The sequence below is a fragment of the Mus pahari genome, chromosome 3 (genome assembly GCF_900095145.1).
Source record: "Mus pahari chromosome 3, PAHARI_EIJ_v1.1, whole genome shotgun sequence".
NCBI lineage: Eukaryota > Metazoa > Chordata > Mammalia > Rodentia > Muridae > Mus > Mus pahari.
Window position 1 is genome coordinate 13,626,964 of NC_034592.1, and position 22,841 is coordinate 13,649,804.

General features: G+C 55.3%; 1 protein-coding gene across 1 annotated transcript in view; it reads right to left on the bottom strand.

The window, feature by feature from the left end:
• Notch1 (notch receptor 1) overlaps positions 1-22,841 on the bottom strand; it is a 45,817-nt gene that overhangs the window by 11,046 nt on the left and 11,930 nt on the right. The window contains exons 3-24 of the mRNA XM_021194012.1: positions 16,196-16,458; positions 15,295-15,633; positions 12,574-12,696; positions 11,855-12,088; positions 11,156-11,311; positions 10,803-10,988; positions 10,377-10,490; positions 9,549-9,662; positions 9,013-9,246; positions 8,823-8,933; positions 7,889-8,081; positions 7,295-7,440; positions 7,022-7,135; positions 5,081-5,200; positions 4,642-4,794; positions 3,753-3,981; positions 3,039-3,240; positions 2,136-2,289; positions 1,805-1,989; positions 1,277-1,409; positions 831-1,088; positions 639-751 (exon numbers count right to left, since the gene is read on the bottom strand). Of these exons, the coding sequence (XP_021049671.1) occupies positions 639-751; positions 831-1,088; positions 1,277-1,409; positions 1,805-1,989; positions 2,136-2,289; positions 3,039-3,240; positions 3,753-3,981; positions 4,642-4,794; positions 5,081-5,200; positions 7,022-7,135; positions 7,295-7,440; positions 7,889-8,081; positions 8,823-8,933; positions 9,013-9,246; positions 9,549-9,662; positions 10,377-10,490; positions 10,803-10,988; positions 11,156-11,311; positions 11,855-12,088; positions 12,574-12,696; positions 15,295-15,633; positions 16,196-16,458 (3,874 nt within the window). The remainder of the gene's footprint in view (positions 1-638; positions 752-830; positions 1,089-1,276; positions 1,410-1,804; positions 1,990-2,135; positions 2,290-3,038; positions 3,241-3,752; positions 3,982-4,641; positions 4,795-5,080; positions 5,201-7,021; positions 7,136-7,294; positions 7,441-7,888; positions 8,082-8,822; positions 8,934-9,012; positions 9,247-9,548; positions 9,663-10,376; positions 10,491-10,802; positions 10,989-11,155; positions 11,312-11,854; positions 12,089-12,573; positions 12,697-15,294; positions 15,634-16,195; positions 16,459-22,841) is intronic.

Sequence of the window (22,841 nt, forward strand, 5' to 3'; positions counted from 1 at the left end):
CCAAGGGCTTCAAACTGGCGGGATAGCTGAATGGGGAGAACCCTAGGAGTTTTTAGAGCCATGAAACCCAAGGCTGACGCTGGTACATTGTATGTGTACAAGTCCCTGGGTGTCAACACCCAGAGCAAATACTGCATATTGGTGCCAACTCAACACCTTCCATGCAAGGCAGCAACCATAGGGAATGGCTGGCAGGGTGAGGACCTGGCCCTCCTGCTAAGTTCTCATGCAAACCTAAAACTGCTCTAAAATGAACATCTATTTAAAAATTTGGGCTAAGACACAATGGCAAAACACTTGCCCAGCTTGTGTAAGGGTCCCAACATAGCACAGCAGGAGATAAACTTTTGAAACAGGGTCTTGTTGTGTAGCCTAAGGTACCTCAAATACGAGGCAATCTTTCGGCCTGAGGCTGCAGAGCACTGGGAGCACAGGCATGAATGGATCACGCCTACTCAAGTTTTATGAAAGAGCTGGGGAGTGGACACGAGGAAGCATGTGACTCAGGCGGGCCCTAGCTTCTGCTAGAGGTCTTCAGGTTGACTATTCACAGTGAGGGTGGGTGGGGGACAGACCCACCATAAGAGTCGGTCGGGGTTCAGGCACCCTTGCAGCAGCACAGGGCCAGGGACACCTACCGCAGGGCACCTACAGATGAATCCACGGGCAGTGTTGGAGGCCACGGCACAAACACCACCATTCTTGCACGGTTTGCCCCTGCATCCGTTGATGACTGACTCACAGCGGCGTCCTGTGTGAAGGGACAGTAAGGAGTCAGCCCGTTGACCCTGCCCATCCACCCGTTCGACCCACCTGCCCAAGGCACGCACCAGTGTGGCCAGCCCGGCACTCGCAGTGGAAGTCATTAACACGCTGCACGCAGTTCTGGGTGCCACGTGGGTCGCAGGGGTTGGAGAGACACTCATTGACATCACCCTCACACCGCTCCCCGACGAAGCCTGGTGGGCAGCTGCAGGTATAGCCACCCACCTGGTCCACACAGGTGCCATTGTTGAAGCACTTGGGGCTTCGGGAGGCAGGGTCAAGGGGGGGATGGCAGTCATCAACATTGATCTCGCAGTGTACACCTGCAGAGGGACCATAAACACCATCAGATGACACTGACTATGTTCTGTCCCGTGTGGCCCCAGGGGAGGTAGCACAGTACCATTGGAGCCCCTCTCCCTTCTGAGACTCCTATTCGGTGGTCAGCTTTGAATCACCTGAGTCATCTCTGGCTGGATCCTGCCCATGCCATCCAGGTCTCCACCCTTACCCTGTGTGCCCCGGGGGCAGGAACACTTGTAGGTGTTGGTCAGATCAATACAGGTACCCCCATTCTGGCAGGGCTGGGACAGGCACTCGTTGATCTCCTCGGAGCAGTTAGACCCATGGTAGCCAGCCACACACTGTAGAAATGGCACAGGTCACAGCTTAGCTGGGGTTGTGGTATCATGTCCTCCACTTGCCATGCAGGCTATATACCCAGTTAGACTACACTGTCCCGCCCTGCAGCGAGGGCTCCACCTAGTAGACCCCAGTAAGTTAAAGTATGTGTCCAACGTGTGTGTGTGTGTGTGTGTGTGTGTGTGAGGGGGCAATACCTGGTCCCCCAGGGATGAGCAGGTGTTAGGTACCATGAAACCATATAGGAAAGGGGTGCCCTAAGTCACTGCTTGGCCTATTTCTCCTCCTTCAGCACATCTGTGATGTGACGGGATCCTGCACAGGTGTGTGCTCAGTCTGCCATGATGCACTAGCTCCCAGTCAAAATCCCTCCCCGCCACCCCAGGACGGCCCACACCTTGCAGGAAAAGCCCCCGAGATAGTCGGTGCAGGTAGCTCCGTTCTGGCAGGGGTTAGGCGAGCACTCATCCACCTCGTCCTCACAGTAGCTGCCCGTGTAGCCTGCCTGGCAGTGGCAGTAATGTTTATCTCCCTCATCCACACAGAGCCCTCCATGCTGGCATAGGAGAGTGACATCGATGCCTGTGGGGACGAGACAGGAAGGAGCTGAGGCCTGGACTCCGACTCTCGGGACTATTGCCCATTGTTCCCTGGCGTGGCGGGCACCAGGGCGTTCCTGGCCTAAGCTGAGCCTGAGCAAGGACAGATGGGCCAGGCCGGCTGGTTACCTCGCTTCTGTGCAGCCACCTCGCAGGACACACTGAGCACGTCGCAGTTGAAGCCAGTCCAGCCGCTGCGGCACTTACAGTGGTACTGTGTGTTGTTCTGCGAGCACCTGCCACCGTTCTTGCAAGGAGCCGAGTCGCACCACCGCACAAGGTTCTGAGGAGACAGGCGCTGGTCAGCCTCTCCCCGACCAACTCTGACTGCCAGGGCACCCTCCTGCCCTAGTCCTGGCTGGCTCTGAGTAGCACAGTGGTTCTCAACCTTCCTAAGGCTGCTAGCTTTTAATACAGTTCCTCATGTAGTGGTGACCCTCCAACCATAAAATTATTTCATTGCTTCTTCATAACTATAATTTTGCTACAGTAATGTAAATATCTGATATGCAGGATATCTGATATACGACCCTTATTGGGGTCATGACCCACAGGCTGAGCGCCACTGGAATAAGGTATTCTATGCTCTGACTCCCCCACTCCTGCCCCCACCATCTCAGAAAAAATGTCACCTAAGAACTCTCAGGCACAGGACTCACAAACACCTCCGGCCCTCGAAACAACATGGGACTGGTCTCTTTCAAGGCTCTCTACAACCCACTGGCTACCTCCCCTTGGACATCCTCCACCAGAAGTGAGCACTGCCCAGGCTGCTTCAGATGGATGGCCACATAATATGCTCCACAGAAGAGCCTGGCTGGCACCCATGCCCACCTGTCTCCCCCAGAAGCACCCAACTTGGCATTTTCCCAGAGGGTGTGGGTTCATTCTGGCTCATCAACCAATGATGACACCAGGGAGCCTCTCTGCTTCTGTGTCCCTGGCCCTCTGAAGGTAGTGTGGCCCAGGGCTGGGCAATGGGCACTGGAGAGTCCTAGGCCTACTGGGTCACACCCTGCAACCTCAGCTCACCTGGCAGTTGAGACCAGTGTAGCCCTGTGGGCAGGTACACTTATAGGTACCATAGCTATCTTGGCAGGTACCACCGTGCAGACAGGGCCGTGAGTCACACTCATTGACATCATACTGGCAGTAGCTGCCCGTGAAGCCAGGCGGACACAGACAGGTGAAGGAGTTGATGCCATCCACACAGGTGCCACCATTGAAGCAGGAGCTGGAAGCAGATGAGAAGCAGGGAAGAGTGAGGAGTACCCTAAGGTCCTTGCCAGGAGAGACAACTTCGTGCCTACCTGGCCACAATACCCAAATCATGAGCAGAGATTTTATAGCACACAGACACATGGTGGTTGAAAAAACAAAATCAAGAGCAAACTAAGAACACTATAGGAAACACATCACAAATCAGGCTTGAGATTGATATTTAACTCTAAGCTTCCTGGCAACCAGGGCAAAAGGGGAACTAAGACGGATTACAAAGCTCTTGTTTGATAGGAGGCTAGTTCCCCAATTCCTCTGGATAAACTTCCTTGTTCTAAGTCACTGGAGGTCACAAAGGCCCCTTTAAGAGGGACACTGCAACATAATGAACAACGCTGGATTCAGTTCAATTAGTGCTGTATGCCCACTGGGTCTGGTCAAGACACCAGCTTGAGATGCCATGCTGTCAAGACTTTGTGTCTTGCAAAGTCCATTTCTTGCCCTGTCTCAGCTGAAGCTGGAACCCACCTCTCAGTACAGTCAGGTGTGTTGTTCTCGCAGTGAATACCATTGAAGCCCGCGGGGCAGGTGCACGTGTAGCTGTCCACACAGTCGGTGCAGTTGGCACCGTTTCGGCAGGGATTGCTGGCACATTCGTTGATGTCCTCCTCACAGAAGGCACCTTGGAAGCCGGGCAGGCAGTCGCAGAAGGCTGTGTTGATGCCATCAGTGCAGGAACCCCCATTGTGACACGGGTCTGGAGGGACAGAAAGATGAGCCTTAGGTGGTCACTGGCCATGCTACAGGGACCTGACACTGAGAAGGTGGTGTGGGGTGGCAAGCGCTCACAGCAAGCCTCGGTGACTGTAGTCGACAGGGCCCATCCCAGCACTGAGCCTGGGATCTGCTCTGCATGAGCTCCTTCCCTCAGGCCCAAGGCAGTCATGGGGAAGCCCATTCCCCCACACACACTGATGGTGCCAGGCAGAACCTCCCTCAGTCTCCCTCTGCCTTTAGCTTTGACTCAGGATGCGGGGCATCCCTAAAGCCCTACACAATTCAGTGGGTCCTGACAAGGGCCGAGTGTCAAGGTTGAGTACAACGAGGCCCCATGCCATCATTTTGAAGTGCCTGGTGCCTCTGTCCCCTATCCTCAGCTGAGCTGAGAAATCTAGCAGCAAAGCCTGTGAGAAGCACACACTGATGACGCTCAACAGCCACCTCCCGGCCTGTCTAGCCTCTGGCCAGATGTCTCTTTTCAGGCACAGGCAAGTGGACTGAGCCGAGGGCACGGCTATCCACAGTCCTTCATGACTGCCAGGCACCAGGACTATTTCCCACCTCAGACTCTCAGCAGCTCCCTGCCATGGAACTGAGGCACCCAAACATAGGATGAACAGAGCTGGGTACCACTTACTGGGTCGGCAGTCATCGATGTCACTCTCACAGTTGCGACCCGTGTAGCCAGCCTGGCAGAGGCAGCGGTAGCTGCCATTGGTGTTTTGGCAGGAGGCCCCATGGCGACATGGGCTTTTCACACACTCATTGATGTCAATCTCGCAGGTTTGACCTGTGAGGACAAAACTCATTTGGTTACCTGCCCCCGCCCTCCGAGCCTCTGTCCTAGCTGGTCTGTCTATCTCCAGTGCTTCTCCCCTGACCTCTGGGGAACAGAAGGGTATGGAGTTGGAATGGGAAGGGCCATCCAAGGTCATCTCCTGCTCCTGGAGCTTCCCAGAGCAGGTGGCTCAGCACTGATGGGCTCATTTCTGGAGACTGTCCCACAGGCTGGCCAGGGCCCCTAACTTCCCACCCACCATCTTTGTCCCAGTCTGGTGGGACCAGGCAAGCCTCACCTTGCCAGCCTGTGGGACAGACACAAGAAAAACTCTCGTAGTCCTCAGACTCCTTGCATACCCCGCTGTTTTTGCAGGGGCTGGTGGCACATGGGGCCAACACCACCTCACACGTGGCTCCTAGAAAGAAAGATATGTAGAAGATAGAACCCAGTGAGCCTGGCCTGTAGCGTCTTCCATAGGGGGCAGAGGGAGTTATAGGAGATGCTGTATGATTGGCCAGCCAGACTCTGATCCAGGGAGGAATGACGATTACAGGAGGTTAGATAGAGATAAAGCAGAATCAAGTTTCTCTCTGAAGCCCCTTGTTTTTTTTTTAATGTACATAGTATATGTATGCGGGTGTGTAAGAGTATATGCAGCAGAGACAGATATCTGGTGTCCTCTGCCAACCCTGCATCTTATTCCTTTGAGACAGAGGCTCACTGAACCAGAAGCTTTGCCATTTTAGCTAGGCTGGCCGGCCAGTGAGCTCTCAAGATGTGATGTCTCTGCTCCCAAATGTTGGGGTTATGGGCATTTAGAGGTACCCTGTTTTCATGAAACAGGCTTCATGTTTCCACAAGCACTCTTTCTCCATGAGCCATCTATGTAGTCCTGGAAGCCATCTCTCATCTCCCAAATGCTGCAAGATGAAGCCTGGGCCTTGCCCAACCAGGAAACCTCAAAACAAGACCCTACTGTAACAGGTGGTTGAGCCTGGGGGACCCTGGCCTGCTCCCCATTCCTGGAAAAACCTTGAGCTGATCCAGAGACTTTAGGTCACAGCAGGCTCACTCCTGAGACAGAGCTACTGTGGCTACCCCAAGCATATCCTACTTAGGGAACATGGGGTGCAGCCTCACACTAGGGCAGTGAAGGCTGAAAACCGCCTGGGGGAGCCATGTGCAACCCAGGTGACTCCCCTTGTAATCCCAGCTAGCTTTCCTGTTTATGGCCATGGCTGGCTCCAAGAGCTAAGCAAGGAAGCCTTATCTCCCTTGTCTCCCACCATGGCCCTAGCCCACTGGTGAGACTCTCCAGGGCCTCTCTCTATCGGTTTCCACGGTGACCTGGGCAGACAGGAACTTTGACAGAGTTTCCGACAATTGTGCAAAGGGAAGCAGGAAGCTGGTCAGCACGGCTTGACTCCTCCCGCTAGCCCCGATAGCAGCAAGACCAAAAGGGACATGGGGTGTGCCTGGCTGCTGACAGTTTCCTCACTGACCAACACAGGAGACAAAATCCAGGCCCTTTAACTTTGTCAAAGAAAACAGCATCCTGCCAGGCATCATAGGAACACTGGAAGGTTCTCCACCTTCACAGACCCACATGCTATGTCTAAAACCTAGCAGCAGCAGCAGCAACTGCAGCATGAAGCCACCAGTACTCAGTGGCAGCATTGGGAGCTGCAGGGTTGGGGGCCATGTGGTCACGGCTTTCATGTTCAATGCACATCTCTCCTGCAGGGGGTCTACTTCTCGCCATTCCTCAGGCAGTGCCCATGGCAGGAGCTGCCTCTGTTCATCTGAACAGAGGGCTCCTTGTCTCCTCACACAAAGAAGCTGCCATCAAAGGAATCCCAGGCCCAGCCAGCAGAGGAGGGCAGCCAGGGCCCCCAGAGGCACAGGCAAAGTGGACACTGATCCATGCAGTACCTACCAGTCATCCTCCTGGGCTTTCTCTGGAGGAATCCAGTGCTCGCCTCACTCTAGACGTACCAGATAAACACCCCGACACAACCCCCGGAGCTCCCTCCCAGGCATCCTCGGCGTTTGCCCATCTGGTGACTCTCCCTAGGCCCAGGAGGCCTGGGCTGTAGCCTGGGCTCAGAACCTTCTTGCTAAACTGCAGTTCCAGTCTAAGGACCTAAGACCCTCGTCGAGGAACAGAACCTCTTCTGTGCCTGGTAAGCTCCACTAGCTACCACCAGAGCCGATTACAGCCCCTGGCTGCTCGTACCTGTATACGGCAGAGGACAGTTGCACTTGTACCCAGCGACATCATCAATGCAGGTCCCCTGGTTCAGGCAGGGGTTGGAGGCGCATTCGTTGATGTTGGTCTGGCAGTTAGGGCCTGTAGGAAGTTGAGCAAGAGGAGGTGGGCCTGAGCCTCTGCCCTACGCCTTTACTCAAGAGAGCCAGGATCCCAGCCTGAGAAATGCTAGCTCATCAGGGGGACCGAGAAAGAGACCAAAGGGAGGACCCATTCTGCTGTGTCACCAAACACGCTCACCACTGAAGCCTTCTCGGCAGGTGCATACGTAGCCACTGGTCATGTCCTTGCAGGTGCCACCGTTGACACAAGGGTTGGACTCACACTCGTTGTTGTTGATGTCACAGTTTGTTCCACTCCACCCAGGGGCACAGTCACACTTGTACCTACAGAGAGGCCTGAGCTGTAGGCTGGGCTCAGAGCCCTCCTGCTAAACTACAGTTCCAGTCTGAGGACAAGCACATGTCATCTACTGGGCTAGAGGTACCCACCTGGCCCAAGACCATGCAAGGGTTCCAGACTGGGACAATGCCACCTTGACAATGCACTGGCCCTCTGTATAAAACTTTAATAGTTTTAATGGAGGCTTTAGTAATCTCCCCTGCCCCCACACACTGACAGAGGGCTGCTGTCACCACAGTATCAGACAACTATTTTGGCAGCCACAGTGTGCTTAGAGTCTATATCCTGAGCTGATGCTAGCCAATGAGGATACAGCCCAGGGATGCTGGGAAGACACTAGGGGCTGACCTCAGATCACTGGTCTCACAGGAGCACTCATTCACCCAGCCTGTGCCTGCCCCAGCTTGTACCTCCCAGGTCAGTCTGCCATACCCATTGAGGCCATCCCGGCAAGCTCCATGGATGCAGGGGTTACTGTTGCACTCGTTGACCTCAGACAGGCACGTGGGGTCATGGTAGCCCTCGGGGCAGCGGCAAGTGAAGCCCGCAATGCCATCTTCACAAGTGCCCCCGTTGTGGCAGGGGCTGCCCGCACATTCGTCAATGTTGACATTACACATGCTTCCTGTGGGTGGGAAGGAGCTCAGATTCCAGGCCTGCCACCCAGAGCCCACCCCTCCTAGCTGGGTCTAAGTTTCCCTTTGTGCTAATCTATGAAACTCTGAGTTATGGTAAAGTGCCTTATGTGGCAATGACCGAAGTGCCAGCAGCTTCAGAGCCTCATGTGGTCCAGTCTGGCCACAAACTCACATGTAGCTGAGAATGACCTAAACTTCTGATCCTCTTGATTCCAATGTCAGAGTGCGAGGGTTACAACGTATGCCACTCTATATGGTTTACATGGCGGGAGAACTGAACGCAGGGTTTGCGCATGCTAGGCCAACACCTTCCCAACTGAGTCACTCTCTCAACCCAGCTTTACCACAGCCTGAGACCCATCCTCTTCTACCCTTCTAGAGGAACAGAGGTACCATGTGTCTCTGGTGGACAAGGTCCCCAGGGCTCAGAGAAGCTAAGGATCTTATCAGATCTGAGCACATGTCCAAAGGCTTGGCCTCGGAGCTCTGGCTACCCAACTTCAGCCTACTGGGCCTCTAAGTCTGGCATGGCCAGGGCTGACACTGACAGGGGACAGGAGGCATGTGGAGGGCACCCAGTCTTTATGATAGATACCGCTACTGGTCGGCAGATCAAGATGTGGGTAGCTGACACCCAGCTTGTGTCATCCAGCCCTTGGACCCCGGCTAACCCCACAGTCCCTCCCAGACTCTAGGGTTGACCATGACCTCTGACTTCAGCCACTCACCTGTGTAGCCTGGTTCGCAGGCACACTCATAGCCATCAATCTTGTCCAGACAGGTGCCAGAGTCACAGGGGTTGCTGGCGCAGTCATCCAGGTTGATCTCACAGTTGGGTCCTAGGGGCAGCGTGACATGTAATCAGTTTCCAAGCCTGGTCTCACCCTTTTCCACCCACTGCCAGCTCTGGCCAGTCACCTGTGGTTCCCTTGAGGCATAAGCAGAGGTAGGAGTTGTCACGGTCCTGGCAGGTGCCCCCATGGCGGCACGGTTGGCTGTGGCACTCATTAATGTTGGTCTCACAGTGATGGCCTGTGTAGCCTGGCTGGCACAGGCAGGTAAAGGTGGCCACACCATCCTTGCAGGAACCATAGTGACAGGGGTCAGGGTCACACTCGTCAATGTCCACCTCGCAGTGTGTCCCTGTGTAGCCTAGATGGCAGGAAAGGTGGGTATTAGTGAGCTTCAGGGCCAGTTACTCCCTCAACACTCAGTTGGCCACACCTTGGCAAACCACCGAGCAGGCCCAGGATCACTGCCTGGTCGCTGATGGATGGGGGGTATCACATACGCCGAGATGTTCTCATCACTCCTGCCTGGAGTCCAAGCAGAGTTAAGTTCCTGGCTCTCAGATTATATGGCCCCAAACTAAGGCCTCCCCAGTTTCCTGTCCCCTTCTCAGCGCTATCTAGCCTCAAGAGTTCCCTCCCCAGATCCTGCACTGCTTTTTGTACCTTCTGTACACACGCAGGTGTAGGTGTTGGGCCCATCCAGGCACTTGGCACCATTCTTGCATGGTGTGCTGGCACACTCATCCACATCATACTGGCACAGGTGCCCGCTGAAGCCTGTGGCCAGGGAAGACAAGATGGTTATATCTGACAGTGTCCTAACCTCATGGCTGCTACCCACAAATCCTAGAGTTCAATGTCTGCTCACATGGGCTCCCTAGAGGGTACTTTGACACCAGGGGCCACTAACCTCCAGGCTTCAACCTGCCCTTATATCCTATCCTGCCCCTTGCACACTGCCCCTCTGATCAGCTCCTGGTTTAGCACTGCTCAGTAGCTGCCTCCCTGGCCCAACAGAGGGGTCTTTTTCCTAAATAGCCTCTGGTTGCTATGGTTACAGCTGCACTAGGCTGTGAATGGAACTCCCCTAGCTCAACCAAGTCTAGGATGGCTTATTTACATCTCAGAAGGCCCAAGGCCTGGTCCAGCCCTGGAGTAGGCAAGAGACACCTTCCCAGGACTTTGGTCCCCTCTTCAGTTCCTCCAAGTCCTTCCCAGTCATAGAGGTCAGATCCCCACACTATGTCCTTATTCCCATGACCATCAAGGAGAGGACAGAGCCAAGCAGGTGGACACTGCAGCTCCTGTTCATCCTTCCCTCCTTTAGTAAAGGGTTTCCGGTGCCAGGTTCCCTACAGTGCCCACTGCTCACGAGGGCCTTTACCTTTTGAGGAAAGCCTGAAAACATCCTAGTCAACTCAAGTCCTCCCTCAAAGGAGTCTGGGAAGAGATCATGAGGACACGGGTCCTGTGGTAGGTAGGTGGCCTCACCTTTGGGGCACTGACACAGGAACTCATTGATCTTGTCCATGCAGCGGCCATTGTGCAAACAGGGGCTGCTGGCACACTCGTCCGTGTTGATCTCACAGTATACACCTTCATAACCTGTGGACGGGAGATGGTGAGACCGAGCACGGCTTCAGTAGGTCCATCTAGAGCCCCTGCTGAAGACTCAGGAGAGAAATAACCCTCCCTCATACGGGCCTAGTGTGACCACTGTGGTTCATGTCTATATCTGCTCTGAGTCTAGGCGCCCAACTCTGGGTCCATTCTCTACTTAGTCCTGTTATCCTGGCCTCGGTTTCCCAGATGCTGCCAACCATGACAGAAATGTTTCTTGAAGCTATGCAGCCTTAACTCATTCCCCTGCTGCCTGCTCTTAGCAGCCCCCATGGTGGGAAGTGGCACAAGACATACCTGGCATACATATGCATTGGAACTCCCCAATCTGGTCCAGACAAGTGGCATCATTCTGACACGGGTTGGAGATGCACTCATTGACATCAATCTCACAGCGGGGTCCTGTGTAGCCCTGTAGACACTGGCACTCAAAAGAACCCAGTGTGTTGAGGCACTTGCCTGCGTGCTCACAAGGGTTGGCACCTGGTGAGAGAGGCACGGATGAGGGTTCATCTGGCCTTCCAGCCTCCAGACCACCTGCAATGCCCCAGCCCAGACCATCAAAATGGTGGTTCTCCAGGACAGATCACATCCCACATATGTGATAGCCAGCCCGTTCCTGCTGCCTGTGCCGCTGCATCTGCACCTACCCAGAGCACACTCATCCACATCCTGGCTGCAGGCTGGCCCCGTGTACCCCGAGGGGCAGGTACAGATGGCCTTGCCGTTGACAGGGTTGGTGTCACAGTTGGAGCCCTCGTTGCAGGGGTTGCTGATGCATGCATCGTTGAGGTGGCACAGCAGACCTAGACAAGACAGCTGCGGTGAGTGGGCACTGCTTTTCCCTAGCCTGGGATTAACAGGTTGTTGCAGCAGGGCCATCCTCACCCAATACTCTGGAACGAATCTCTCTGACTCACTCAGGCATCCCACAAAGTTCAGATCACCAGGATGCCTCTGTCCAGCAAGGGTCATTGCTGGAGGTGCCAAAGAGACACAGCTTTCTCTCTCCCCATCCCCTTCCTAAAACAGGGTCTCACATATTCCAGGCTGAACTCAAGTTTGCTATATAGCTAAAGATGGCCTTGAACTTTGGATCCACTCTTCCCTGGGTGTTGGCTTGACAGGCATGTGCCACTACCCACAGTTTATGTGGTACTAGGGATTGAGTCCAGTATCCTGTGCATGCTAGGCAGCCACTCTACCAACTGAGCTGCATGTCCAGCGCTGTACCTATATCTGAGTGAAGCTGGTCCCTCTGACCCCATTCATGGCTCCCCAGGCGTTTCCACCAGGGGTGTGAGCCAACCAAGTTTCCCTTCTCGCAGGAGATTCCTGCGCTGACTTACCTGTGCGTCCATGCGGACACTCGCAGTAGAAGGAAGCCACACGGTCATGGCAAGTTGCACCCTGGAAACAGGCAGCACTGGCACAGTCATCAATGTTCTCACTGCAGTCCTCGCCAGTCCACCCATTGACACACACACAGTTGTAGCCACCGTGGGTGTTGTGGCAGGTTCCGCCATTCTGGCAGGCGTTGGGCATGAGCTGACATTCGTCCACATCCTCTGTACAGTACTGACCTATGAGGGGCCACAGGACCATCAACCTCAGCTACAAGATGAGCTCCCTGCTCTGGGCTGTGGGGCTGAAAGCCACTCTCTGTAGGAAGTCATCCTAGATGACTTGAGCAGCCAGCACGTTACCCCATTCTCTAGCCCAAAGGGTAGTCAGCTCATGGCTGACCTGGCTATCATTAACCAGTGAGCCCCCTGAGGACAACCTTGTATTCATCCCTGGTAGCTTGCCCAGAATGCTAGACTCCTGTATGGCTCAGTGCTGGGGACCTGATGTCTGGATATTAGCTGCTAATAGCTCACAAGAACCATCTGATGCTGAGCTGTGCTGACTCCAACTGGAAGCACAGAAGCTGTCCCATGCTACCAGTCACCCTGTGTCTTGCAGTGTGGGCTTCCGTAGCATGGGACAGAGTTCAGACCTTCCTACCACCCCGTTGTGTGCAGTTTTGTTAGTGGAAGGCTGCTGCATACAAGTCCCATATACATACCCGTCCACTCCGGTGGGCAGCGGCAATTGTAGGTATTCACGCCGTCCACACAGGCACCCCCATTCTTGCAGTTGTTTCCTGGACAGTCATCTACATTTTCTTCACAATTCTGTCCAGCAAAACCTGTGGGACAGGGGCCAGCAGGTTAGCCTGACCTTAGAAGTCTGCTGAGGAGCCTCGGGTGGGCTCCAGTATCTTCAGATTCTGGATGGACCTGCAATGTTCTGCTCTGGACAAGGCATCTATCTATCCTTCCATGCCATCCCTACTCCCGTGTCCACAGGTGACAGCTCTTCTCTAGAAAGTCACTATGTAAAGACAGGGATCCAAGAACATAGTGTTCTTAAAGGTTCTGCCACAAAACCACTAACGATTTCACAGACGATTCCACACTACCGTTGTCTACACTGAATCAGTGGGGCAGCCACAAATACCTTAAACTGCTGGAGCTAAAAGTGGGGCTTGGGAGCACTAAGTTAGAAACCAAAGTGGGTGGATCCAGGTAGGCCTGCTCAGTCAGAACCTGTGATCTCCTCAGGGCACAGCCAGGGCAACCATCTCTCCTCCACAAGCTAAGGCAGTCCATCTAGCCTGCGGCTGGGCCCCAAGGTGTGGCCTGCAGTGTGGCTCCCAAGGGCCTGCTCAGCAGCTAGTTAGCTATTAATCTCCTCAACTCCTGCCAGTTCAATGATCAACCCAGAAAGGCGAGTCTGGCAACAGCCAAACTTGCAGCCGGTTACTAATTAACACCATCTCTGGGGATGCCTTTGAACCCCTCCTGCCCTTGGAGAACCCACCTGTCTGCCTCCTCCTCAAAGATGCCCCTCCACCCCACCATCTTGCACCACAGCAAGAAGCTGGAGGCTTGGAAGAGGCTTATCTGGGTGAGGGAGGAACCAACTTGGAGCCTAGCACCTGCCCAGGGGTCAGCAAGACCAAATAGCTTGTCTCCCTGCCTGTGCCGAGATTTATTCTAGCACAGGGCAAGCTTCCAGGAAGAAGCAAGCCTGGAGGGGCCCTGAGCAGGTGTAGAAGGATTTCACTAGGGGAGAGAAGGGATCATAGGTCCTACATGGAGCCTGGCCAGAGCCTCCTCTGCCTACTCAGCATCCTCCAGGGAAACCGGGCTTGTGAGAGCGTGAGGGGATGGATACACAGGAGCCAGAGTTGCTTTAATTCCCAATCAGAGCTCTCAGGCTTAAGTTCTGTCCCAGTCTTAGTTCCTTATGTCCGCCCTAGTTCATACAGTCTTCAGGAAACCTGGTACATAGCTACCGGGGATCCCAAATGGTGGGTATAACTGTGCCCAGACTGGACTCCCCTCAACAGCAATTTGGGTGGACAGTTTTCACTTCTCCCTGCTCTGAAATAGCGTGTCTCCACACAGCACAGGTTAGTGTGTGTTCCATCTTTAGGGGTGACCCACCGGCTATGGTAAAGGGACCCCAACCAGCCCCTGCTTCCCTTCTGCCCACCTCCCAGCACTCTGAGTTGACCCACCCCACCCTGCCTAAGGTGGATTAGTGGCAGCTCCATGCACAAGCTCCTTGAACAAGGCTTTCTCTCAGTGTGCATGACAGACCCGGTCTAGTCTCTCAACACAGGCTCTAACAGCTGAGGGCTTAGGCGGCCACTGAGACAGATCTGAACCCACAGCTCTGGGGCCTTCCTGAGCGTGAGGATCCTGTCCCAGCCCTCCAGAGAGGCTGGGGAGTGTGTAGGCAGCTATCTGTTACCTCCAAGCTTGCCTAGTGACTTTCAGGAAATGTATAAGCCAGTGTCTGCACGCAGACTTGAGGCTGACTCTGCAAGCTTGGGACAGAAGGGAACTTCCCTTTTTCAGGGTGAAGGGTGGCTCCGGGGTTGCAAGGGGAGTGGCTGCAAATGGAAGAGGTCACCCCCAGCAACCAAATCTATTCCTATTTCCTGAGCCCACTCCTCCTTCCTCTCAACTGCCTGGTATGTTGACCCACCCCACCCTTGCCAAAAGTGGATTGGCGGCAGCTCCATGCTGCCGCAGATCACTGAGTTACCATCGTTAGAGCAGCAACAGAAAGGACTAGGGCTTGCCTGCAGGCCCCACCCCTGCAGAGACATCGAGCACAGTGGGAGGAACACTGCAGAGGAAGTAATGAATGACTCGACTTGAGGTCCCTAAGGCCCTCAAGACCCTGTTATCCAATTATGATCCCCAGAGAAAGGGGAAACCCCAGGGGCTGCCCATGACAGGGTGCTCCCCTAATCCCCTAACGTACAGAGACTCACATGTGGACTGCAAACAGTGCATGAGCATCTGTAAAGGCAGGCTGGCTCCCTGCCCTAAGAGGCTCGAGGGATTGACATGTGGGTATTAGTTGGCTATGGGTCAGGGGAGGCCCAGCATGAAGAAAATACCAAGAGAAGGCATTCTAATCAGCAGAAAGAAGGCTTGGGGGTTATGCACCAAGCTGTCTGGATCTAGATGGCCCAGACAGAAACAGACCAGTGGGACCTGACAGATGTGTGTGGTGCCACTGAGTGTGTCCCCTCGCTTCTGGTATCCCTATCCTGACCTGCTCCTATACCGCACCTAAGGCTCCATGGCTGCTGCCCTTCTCTAAGCTTCTTTCTGGGCTCCCTCCAAAGGGCATTAACTCTTCCTGCATCCCTCGGGCTTGACAGTGGAGCACGCACGGACATGGACAACCAGGCCGGAGGCCAGCACACTGAGATGGAACCTACCTGGCAGGCAGGCACACTCGTGGGTGGTGTCCCCCGTAGGGCGGCAGGTGCCCCCATTCTGGCAGGGCGAGGGGCTGCAGGGCACGTAGGGCAGTTCACAGTGGGGACCGGTATGGGTGGCACGGCAGGCACAGCGATAGGAGCCGATCTCATTGTGGCAGGTGCCTCCATGGCGGCACAGCCCAGGGTTCTGGCTGCACTCGTTAACATCTTGCCTGCAGGTGGGGCCATGGAAGCCAGGCGGGCAGCCACAGATGTATGAAGACTCAAAGGGCAGGCACTGGCCACCATTGGCACAGGGGTTGGAGGCACAGGGGTCAGCCTGCTGACATGATTTTCCTGGGAGGCAGGGAAGAGGGTCAGCTGTTGGCAGGACCTCCCTGTGAACCCATGGCAGAATTGGACATCACGGAGGTACCAACCAGGGATAGATCTAAAGTGTTATCTTCATGATGTTCAGTACCTGTTGCAGAATGTGGCCATCTTTCTGCATACAGAGGACTGGAAGTCATAAGAGACCAAGTGACTGCTCAAGGACAGAAAGTAGGAATGGCAGTCTAAAATTTGTACCTAGCCGTCTCCTGGACCCCACATATATAAGCAATGGCAAGTCGAGGCACCCTGACCAGGAGATGGTAAGACTAGGGCTACATGAGGACTCATCCTTTATGCACAGAAACAGTGAGAGGTTGGGGGCCTGAAAGAGGGCAGCCAAAAATCAGATAGTTCAGGGTTGAAAAGGACCAGAGTTCCCAAGGAATCCCCAAGATTTTTCTGGATCCCAGCTTAACTCTGAGCCAGGAGAGGATAAAGTTTGGTGTACCAGACAAATCAAGTCAACAAAGATAGGGTAGGCCTAAGGGTCCCAGCCATGAAGTTCACAACCTCCTACGGCCCTTACCTGACCACCCTGGTGGGCAGCGGCACTTGTACTCTGTGAGAGTGAGCAGGTCACAGGTGCCCCCGTTGCGGCAGGGGTTGGCCAGGCAGGCGTTGTCCAGAGGTGTGAGGCAGAGGGGCCCAGAGAAACCCAGGGGACAGCTGCAGGCATAATCCACAGTGCCGCTGTGGTCCACAACGTGGCACGTTCCAGCATTCTTACACGGCGTGCTGAGGCAAGGATTGGGGTCCTGGCATCGTTGGCCCACAAAGGCCCCGCTGCAGCTGTTGACAGACATGTAGGGCAGTCAGCTCCCCGCCCTCTTCTCTCATGGCCACAGGCTACCCGACCTTGGGCAGCGGGTGCAACTGGGATCGTGCAACTGGGATCGGGCTCTAGAATGGAGGTACAGTGGCTGCTCGCTGGGCAGAGGTTTCTGGGATGATGTAAGCTCTGGAGCGCGCATCAGCGCCATGGAGGCGCTCGCTTTAAAGGGGTTACTTTCACAGACTAAGTGAGCTTCACCTCAATAAAAAAGAAATAATAATGACTGTTAATTGGGGCCAGGCTAGAGACAAGACCAGCCTGAATTTCAAACCAGGCAGATTTCAAACCCAACCCGGCAGATTTCAAACCCGGGTCTACACCCGCAGTGAGCTACGGAGAAGGGGCCCTGCAGGCTCAGCAGGGCCCCCTCCCCCCAGCCCTGTGGGGGGATGTCGACATAGACTCTGTGAAACTCTCATTTAGGAGGCTGATCTGCTTTTCTCTCCGGGCTTCTGTCATGAATATGCATCATCTGGGTAATAAAAGAGTTCACGGTTCCTTCCACTTTCAAACATCAATAGCACAGTGGACGCGGGAAGCGGAGCAGACTGGAGACTGTGTGTGCTTTCTCTCTCTTCAGTTCCTGCCCTGTGGCAAGGGGACTATGCCAGGATGCAGGCCGCTGCCCACTCTCTACAGCTCCGCTCTCAGACACAGGTTCTTCATATCATACCCCCAGCCAAAATGGCACCCCTCAGGGACACATAAAACCTCCAGACACACGTTCTCTGTACTGCACACTCTGCTCCAGTAGCATCAGCACCCTCCTCTCAGGACATGACACACCGAAGGACCGAGGCTGAAAGCCTGAGTCACCTCCAGACAGGTGAGGGGTTTCCCGGCTCCATTCGCTGGTTCCCTACGGGGACGAGCTCAAGGTGCACCACTGCCCCAGCTTCAGTAGCCTCCTCAGCCACCTGTCTGCCTAGCTCCCAGAGCTTGGGCCATAAATCCCTGACCCCACTCTTGCCCCACCTCTTGGCCCCACACTCCCACAGAAGGCTCTGGGAGCCGCCAAGCCAAGCTCTTCCCAGAGGCAGAGGCTCTGAGGCAGAACATGCTAGCTGACAGGGCAACCCCCATGGCAGGGTCACAGCCAGGTGCTGGGTACACACAGCACATCCTGACTTCCAGAGCCTGCTCACTGGCATGCAGACTGCCCCTTGACCACCCCTGCCCCACACACACCCCAAGCTCTGGCTGTAAGTTGCCTCAATCCCTACCTCCAGCCAACCTGTCAGTCCCCACTTGCTTCTGAACAGCTATTTATATTCAACCCCACACACACACACCCCGTGTGAGAGTGGCCCCAGGAGAGGCCTCCCCACTAAGAGCTGCTGGAGGCAGCATGGGGTCTGGGGTCAGGTATCTTAGCAGAAGTACTGGGAGACATCTGTCCTCTCTGAAGCCTTTCATCTGTGTCTACCGCTTGGGTATGGAAGACACAAAATGGCCACTCTGGTGACCATCTGTTGCCACAAGCCAAAAGTCTCAAACCAACTGGCCTAAAGAAAACAAATCACACTCCACTCCCCGGGGAGTTAACACAAGCCTTTGGGAAGGTTCCTGTCCTGCATGGGAAGTGTGTGTTTGGTGTGGGGGGCGGGGTGGGGATGGGGGACATCTGGCTCCTCCTGCATGGGGAGGGGGTAGCCTTGGAAGGCACCTCCCCGCCAGTGTGGCCAGCCACTGAGATCCACACCTGCTTCTCTGGGGCACCTAGGCTCTGGTAGAATCAACCCTGGGGAGGCTGGGAGGCAGTCTTTGCCTGGGCTACTCATGGATCCAGTTACCAGCCTGCTGGAGAGGCTGCTGGGAGCCTGGGATCTGCCCACTGAGGCTGGCCCCTAGAAGCAGCCCTCCTCTCTGGATCAATGCCTCTTTGTCGAGCAGGGTTGGCCTCGGCCCACTTGGAGAAAAGGTTTTTTTTTTTTATTTTTTTCTTTCCCAGCCATTGGTGAAGTCACGGGGGAGGGAGTGTTAAGGGACAGAGGGAGCTTCATCTTCAAAGCCAAATGGAGCTGCTGCCGTCCACCCATTCCTGCAGGCTAAGGGGGTGGGGGGAGCTCTAGGCCAGTGAGACTGAGGCTCCAAGAGGCGGGAAGATTTCCCTGGGAGGGAAAAATGGGGCAAGCCCGATGTTAGGTCTCCAGTCCTTAAGCCACCCCCTGCTAGGTCTCTTAGGGTAAAGACACTGAATGTAACCAAAGGCTCCAAGCTTGCACACATTCCTCTTCGCCTCCGGCCATGGGCTGTGTTCCCTACAGCACCGTGAATAGGAACCACAGTGAGAGACTGGGGAACCCGCCTAGATGGGATGCACACTTGCCAACACTGCTGTGTTCTGCTGGACCAGCAAGGGGGAAAATATGGCCAATAAATCAGGCGCCAGCAGCATGGACAAAGGGCGGCGGGGAGCAGGTGCATCTGTGGAGGGGACAGCTGCCCCTGCTGGGCGCGGCCAGACGCCAACACCAGCGGGTGGGGCAGGAGCTGGGAAGCTGGTGGCCAGGGACGCTCCTCCACTCCTCCGTGGGGGAATGTGATAGCTGAGAAGGCCCATTGTCCACCCCACTGCCACCCCAGGCTTGGGGACACCATAGCGCAGGCATGTTCCTTAGCTGGGCCCACCACCATGGCTGAGGCCACCGTCCACCACCAGCATTCCATAGCTGGAGGACCAGCAGGGCCACTTGGATGGGACCATTCCCTCAGATGCCTGGAGCCAAGTGGCAGGGTCTAGGTCTAGGGCAGGGGGTTGGCGGACAAACAACAACAGCTCAAAAGCCCTTCTCCTGTCTACGGCCTACCTGTCTGACCTCTGTACCACCTGGCCATGTGCTCTCCTCACAGCATTCAAATGTCCCTAAGAAGGGACATTTAGGCCACAGCTGGGCTACAGCCATGGCCACAATCCCCCAGTGTCAGTGGATGTGAGCAACATAGAGGCATGGAAGCCCTACACGGGAAGCCTCACTTACTGGGCAGTCCCCGAACACCAACCAGAGCTTCCCCGAGTGACCCAGGATGTCCTCTGTTTCCTGAGTCACCTCCTATCTAGGGAGGAAAGACCCTCCCAGAACTGAAAGATGGGACTTGCTAAGGATGAAAGCCTGAGCCGTCAAGGAGCCGAGAACCACCAGGGCTCTGCAACACTCCGGCACTCAGGGGCCTCTGCAGTGGGAACCCAGCCACGGCAGGTGTGCCCTCCCCTTACTTCCTTCTTACGGCTCCTTAGGGCACCTACTTCTCCACTTTGCCTCTTCTGCACCACATACTCCATTGCCTGGAGTGTGACCGGTCCCACTGTGGCTGGCTGCAGGTGAGTATCAGGCAGGCTGGGGCCCCAGGAAGGGTTGGTTCCTGCAGACGCAGATGCAGAGGAGTACGAATGGCCCCTGTGCCTGTCATCCCACAACCGCTGCCTGGGCTTTGTTGGCGGCTTCAGCATTTCCACTGTGCTGACTCCCACCTCCCTGGCAGCGCCACTCCATGGAAATGTGACTCCCCAAAGCATCCAGAGGCAGATGTTGCTGTGGCCTCTCACCCGGGACTAATTCTAAAGTACTGTTTTCCTTTCTAAACTACATGGCCATCTGCTGCCCCCAGGGGACAGATGACAGCTCCCTCCACCCCAAAATGAGGAGGGGGCAGAGGGACTGCAGTAGGAGTTCCTTAGCTCCTGCCCTTGGTGGGTTTATGGCCAAGTAGGGCTGGGGAAAGGAGTAGGTTTACTAGACTTGAGATAGCTGGGGTGGGGAGGGGGTAGTCAACACTGGAGCCCCTTCATTGGCTTCCCAGAACCCAGTGGCCAGAGGACCTTGTGAGAGAAAGCACTTTCAGAAGGGACATGTCTTGTAGGACCCTCCCAGCACTGCTTCAGCTGCTCCATGGTGAGATGGAATTCTTAGTTTTGCCTCAGTTTTGCCAGAAAGCTGTGTGTGTGTGTCTGTGTGTGTCTGTGTGTGTGTCTCCGTGTGTGTGTGTGTGTGTGTGTGTGTGTGTGTGTGTGTGTGTGTCTGTCTGTCTGTCTGTCTGTCTGTCTGTCTCGAGGGGGGAGGTTGAAGAGAGGCCCTTGCAGCAGGCACCAGCAGATGTGAGGTGCTGAGGGACTCCCACTCTGCACATAGCTAGGTTTGAGTCACAAAAGGACAGTCTTGTCCCACAAGAAACGTCCTCATCGCACAGGTAAAAGCCCCCATCTGAGGACTGGAGGCACCACAGGCCCCCATCTGAGTAGCAAGGCTCTTGCTTATTCTTCTCTGGGACCAGGGGCCTGCAGTGAGGCGTCTGAGCTCTAGGGCCCAGAGGCCGAGGGTGGCTCAGTGCATGACTGTGTATACCTCAGGTCCCCAGAACCACTGAGAGTGATGGCACCGGGTGAGAGTGGTGGAGGGCGCCTCTGTCTTCTTTAGTCTGCTCTACCTGTGTCTGCGGTCACCCGAGTATAGCTGAAGCCCCTGTTCTGCAAGTTCCCACTCAACAAGTGGTGACCGTTCTCTTGTACCCAAGGGATGGTTCGATGCAGATCCCTACCCCAGCCTGATTTTGTTCTGTTCAGTGAAAATACAGTAAAGCTGGTTGCCTGCCACCCAACCTTCGCACAATAGGTCCAAAACCAGGGCCACCTCTCACCCAAAGCCCACCTTGTAGGGTTTTCACAGGGTCAGCAATCCCAGGGCAAAGGCTTCTGGGAGCGGGAGTGCGGGGTTGCACGAGAGAGGTTCTGGGACCTCGGCCCTGGGACCCAAGCAGAGGCCAGCCCAAGCCCCCTAAATCCTGGTGCCTCGATGAAGGAAGGTGCTCACAGCAGGCTGAGTAAAGTCCTGGTATCCTCCCTGGTTCAGAACAGTTAATTCAAGTCCGAGAGACAGGGGACCCCTACAGACCACAATTCCATCCCTACTTTCCCCCACACAACTCAAGGCAAAGAGCATCAGGAGCCTAGCTCTCCTGTCATTTAGAACATGGGGTGAGGATGAGAGTTGCCCTCTTCAACCTCTCGGTCTCCTGTCTTCATGCCCCAACCCAGCTTCCTGCCCCACTGTGGATAGATGAAGTGCACGTGGGTAGCTGCCTGTGCACTGCCAGCATCGTTCGTTTCCAGAGGGCACAGCAACACTGTTGCTTACTGCCAGCATCAGTGCCTCACCTGTGCCAGCAGGGAAGGCAGGCAGGAATAACTGAACTGTGTTCTCCTCCCAACCTCTGAAGCCTTAAGGACCCTGGCTCCCACGGCGGCAGGAAGCTGAGAAGACAGCCAGCATGTGGAAGGTAGACTCCCCTGGACCAAACATCACCTGCTGGTCAGACTGGGACAGCAGTGGCCAGGGCAGGAACGTGGGTCACACTAGGGCAGGTGTAGCACATCAGCAGGTGGCCGCAGGGCTGGCCGGGATTGAAGCCAGGGTCCAGCTTTCCAGCTCAAAGAACCACTCCCAGCACACTCAGCTCCTTTGTCTTCAAATCTTTCCCCCCAGTTGCATCCTTGGGTGGTTTAAAATATGCTGGAAAAGGAAGCTCAGGAAAAGCGCAGGCTTCCTGGCCTGGCTCAGGGAAGCCCTTTGTGTGGGAGACAGTTGAAGCTGGAACCTGCCCTCCAGGGAAGCCACCTTTTCCCACTACAGGGAAAACAATACCCCCCTCCTGACTGCTGCCTGTGAAGGTCCCTCTGAGGGGGCAAAAAGGCTCCTGGGGCTGGGGGTGGGGCATTAAACAATTTCCTGAAGTTGGTCTGTGGGAAGTGGTGACCCACAGGAGCAGGGGTGGGAGACTCCACCCAATGTGCCCCTTCCACCATTGGTGAAAGCACCATCCAGCAAACTAGGGTCACCAGGAAGCAGGGGTCACTGCTAGGGTGTGAAAAACACCTGCCTAAGCTCCTGCCTCCACTAGGGACAGTTTCCTGCTTGATCATTCCAAACACAGACAGTCCCCAAGCTGCAAACAAGGCTGGGAGTGTGTCTTCCCACATTCCACTCCACAATGCCTGCCAGCCACTCTGAGTGGTCCCTGGGACTCATGCGGACAAACCTCGGTGTGTGCAGCAGTACCAAGGAAGGCGAGGAACGGCCACAGAGGACAGCAACAGGCCTCTCTGGAACTTAGCCCTGGCCCTGAAGCTGCTCCCACTAAGCAGAGGGGAAAGCTTTGTCCAGAGAGAGATGAAGCCAGACGCCCCGCACTGAGATCTATACCAAAGCACCTGTCCATCGCTGCTTCCCCCAAATAAATGTGAAGATGGTGAGAGGGAGCTCTCCAGAGACTACTCTGTCCCCCTGCCCCCCACCCCCATCAAAGTTCAAAAGAGAAGACATGCTCCTACCTGGTAAACTGGCCC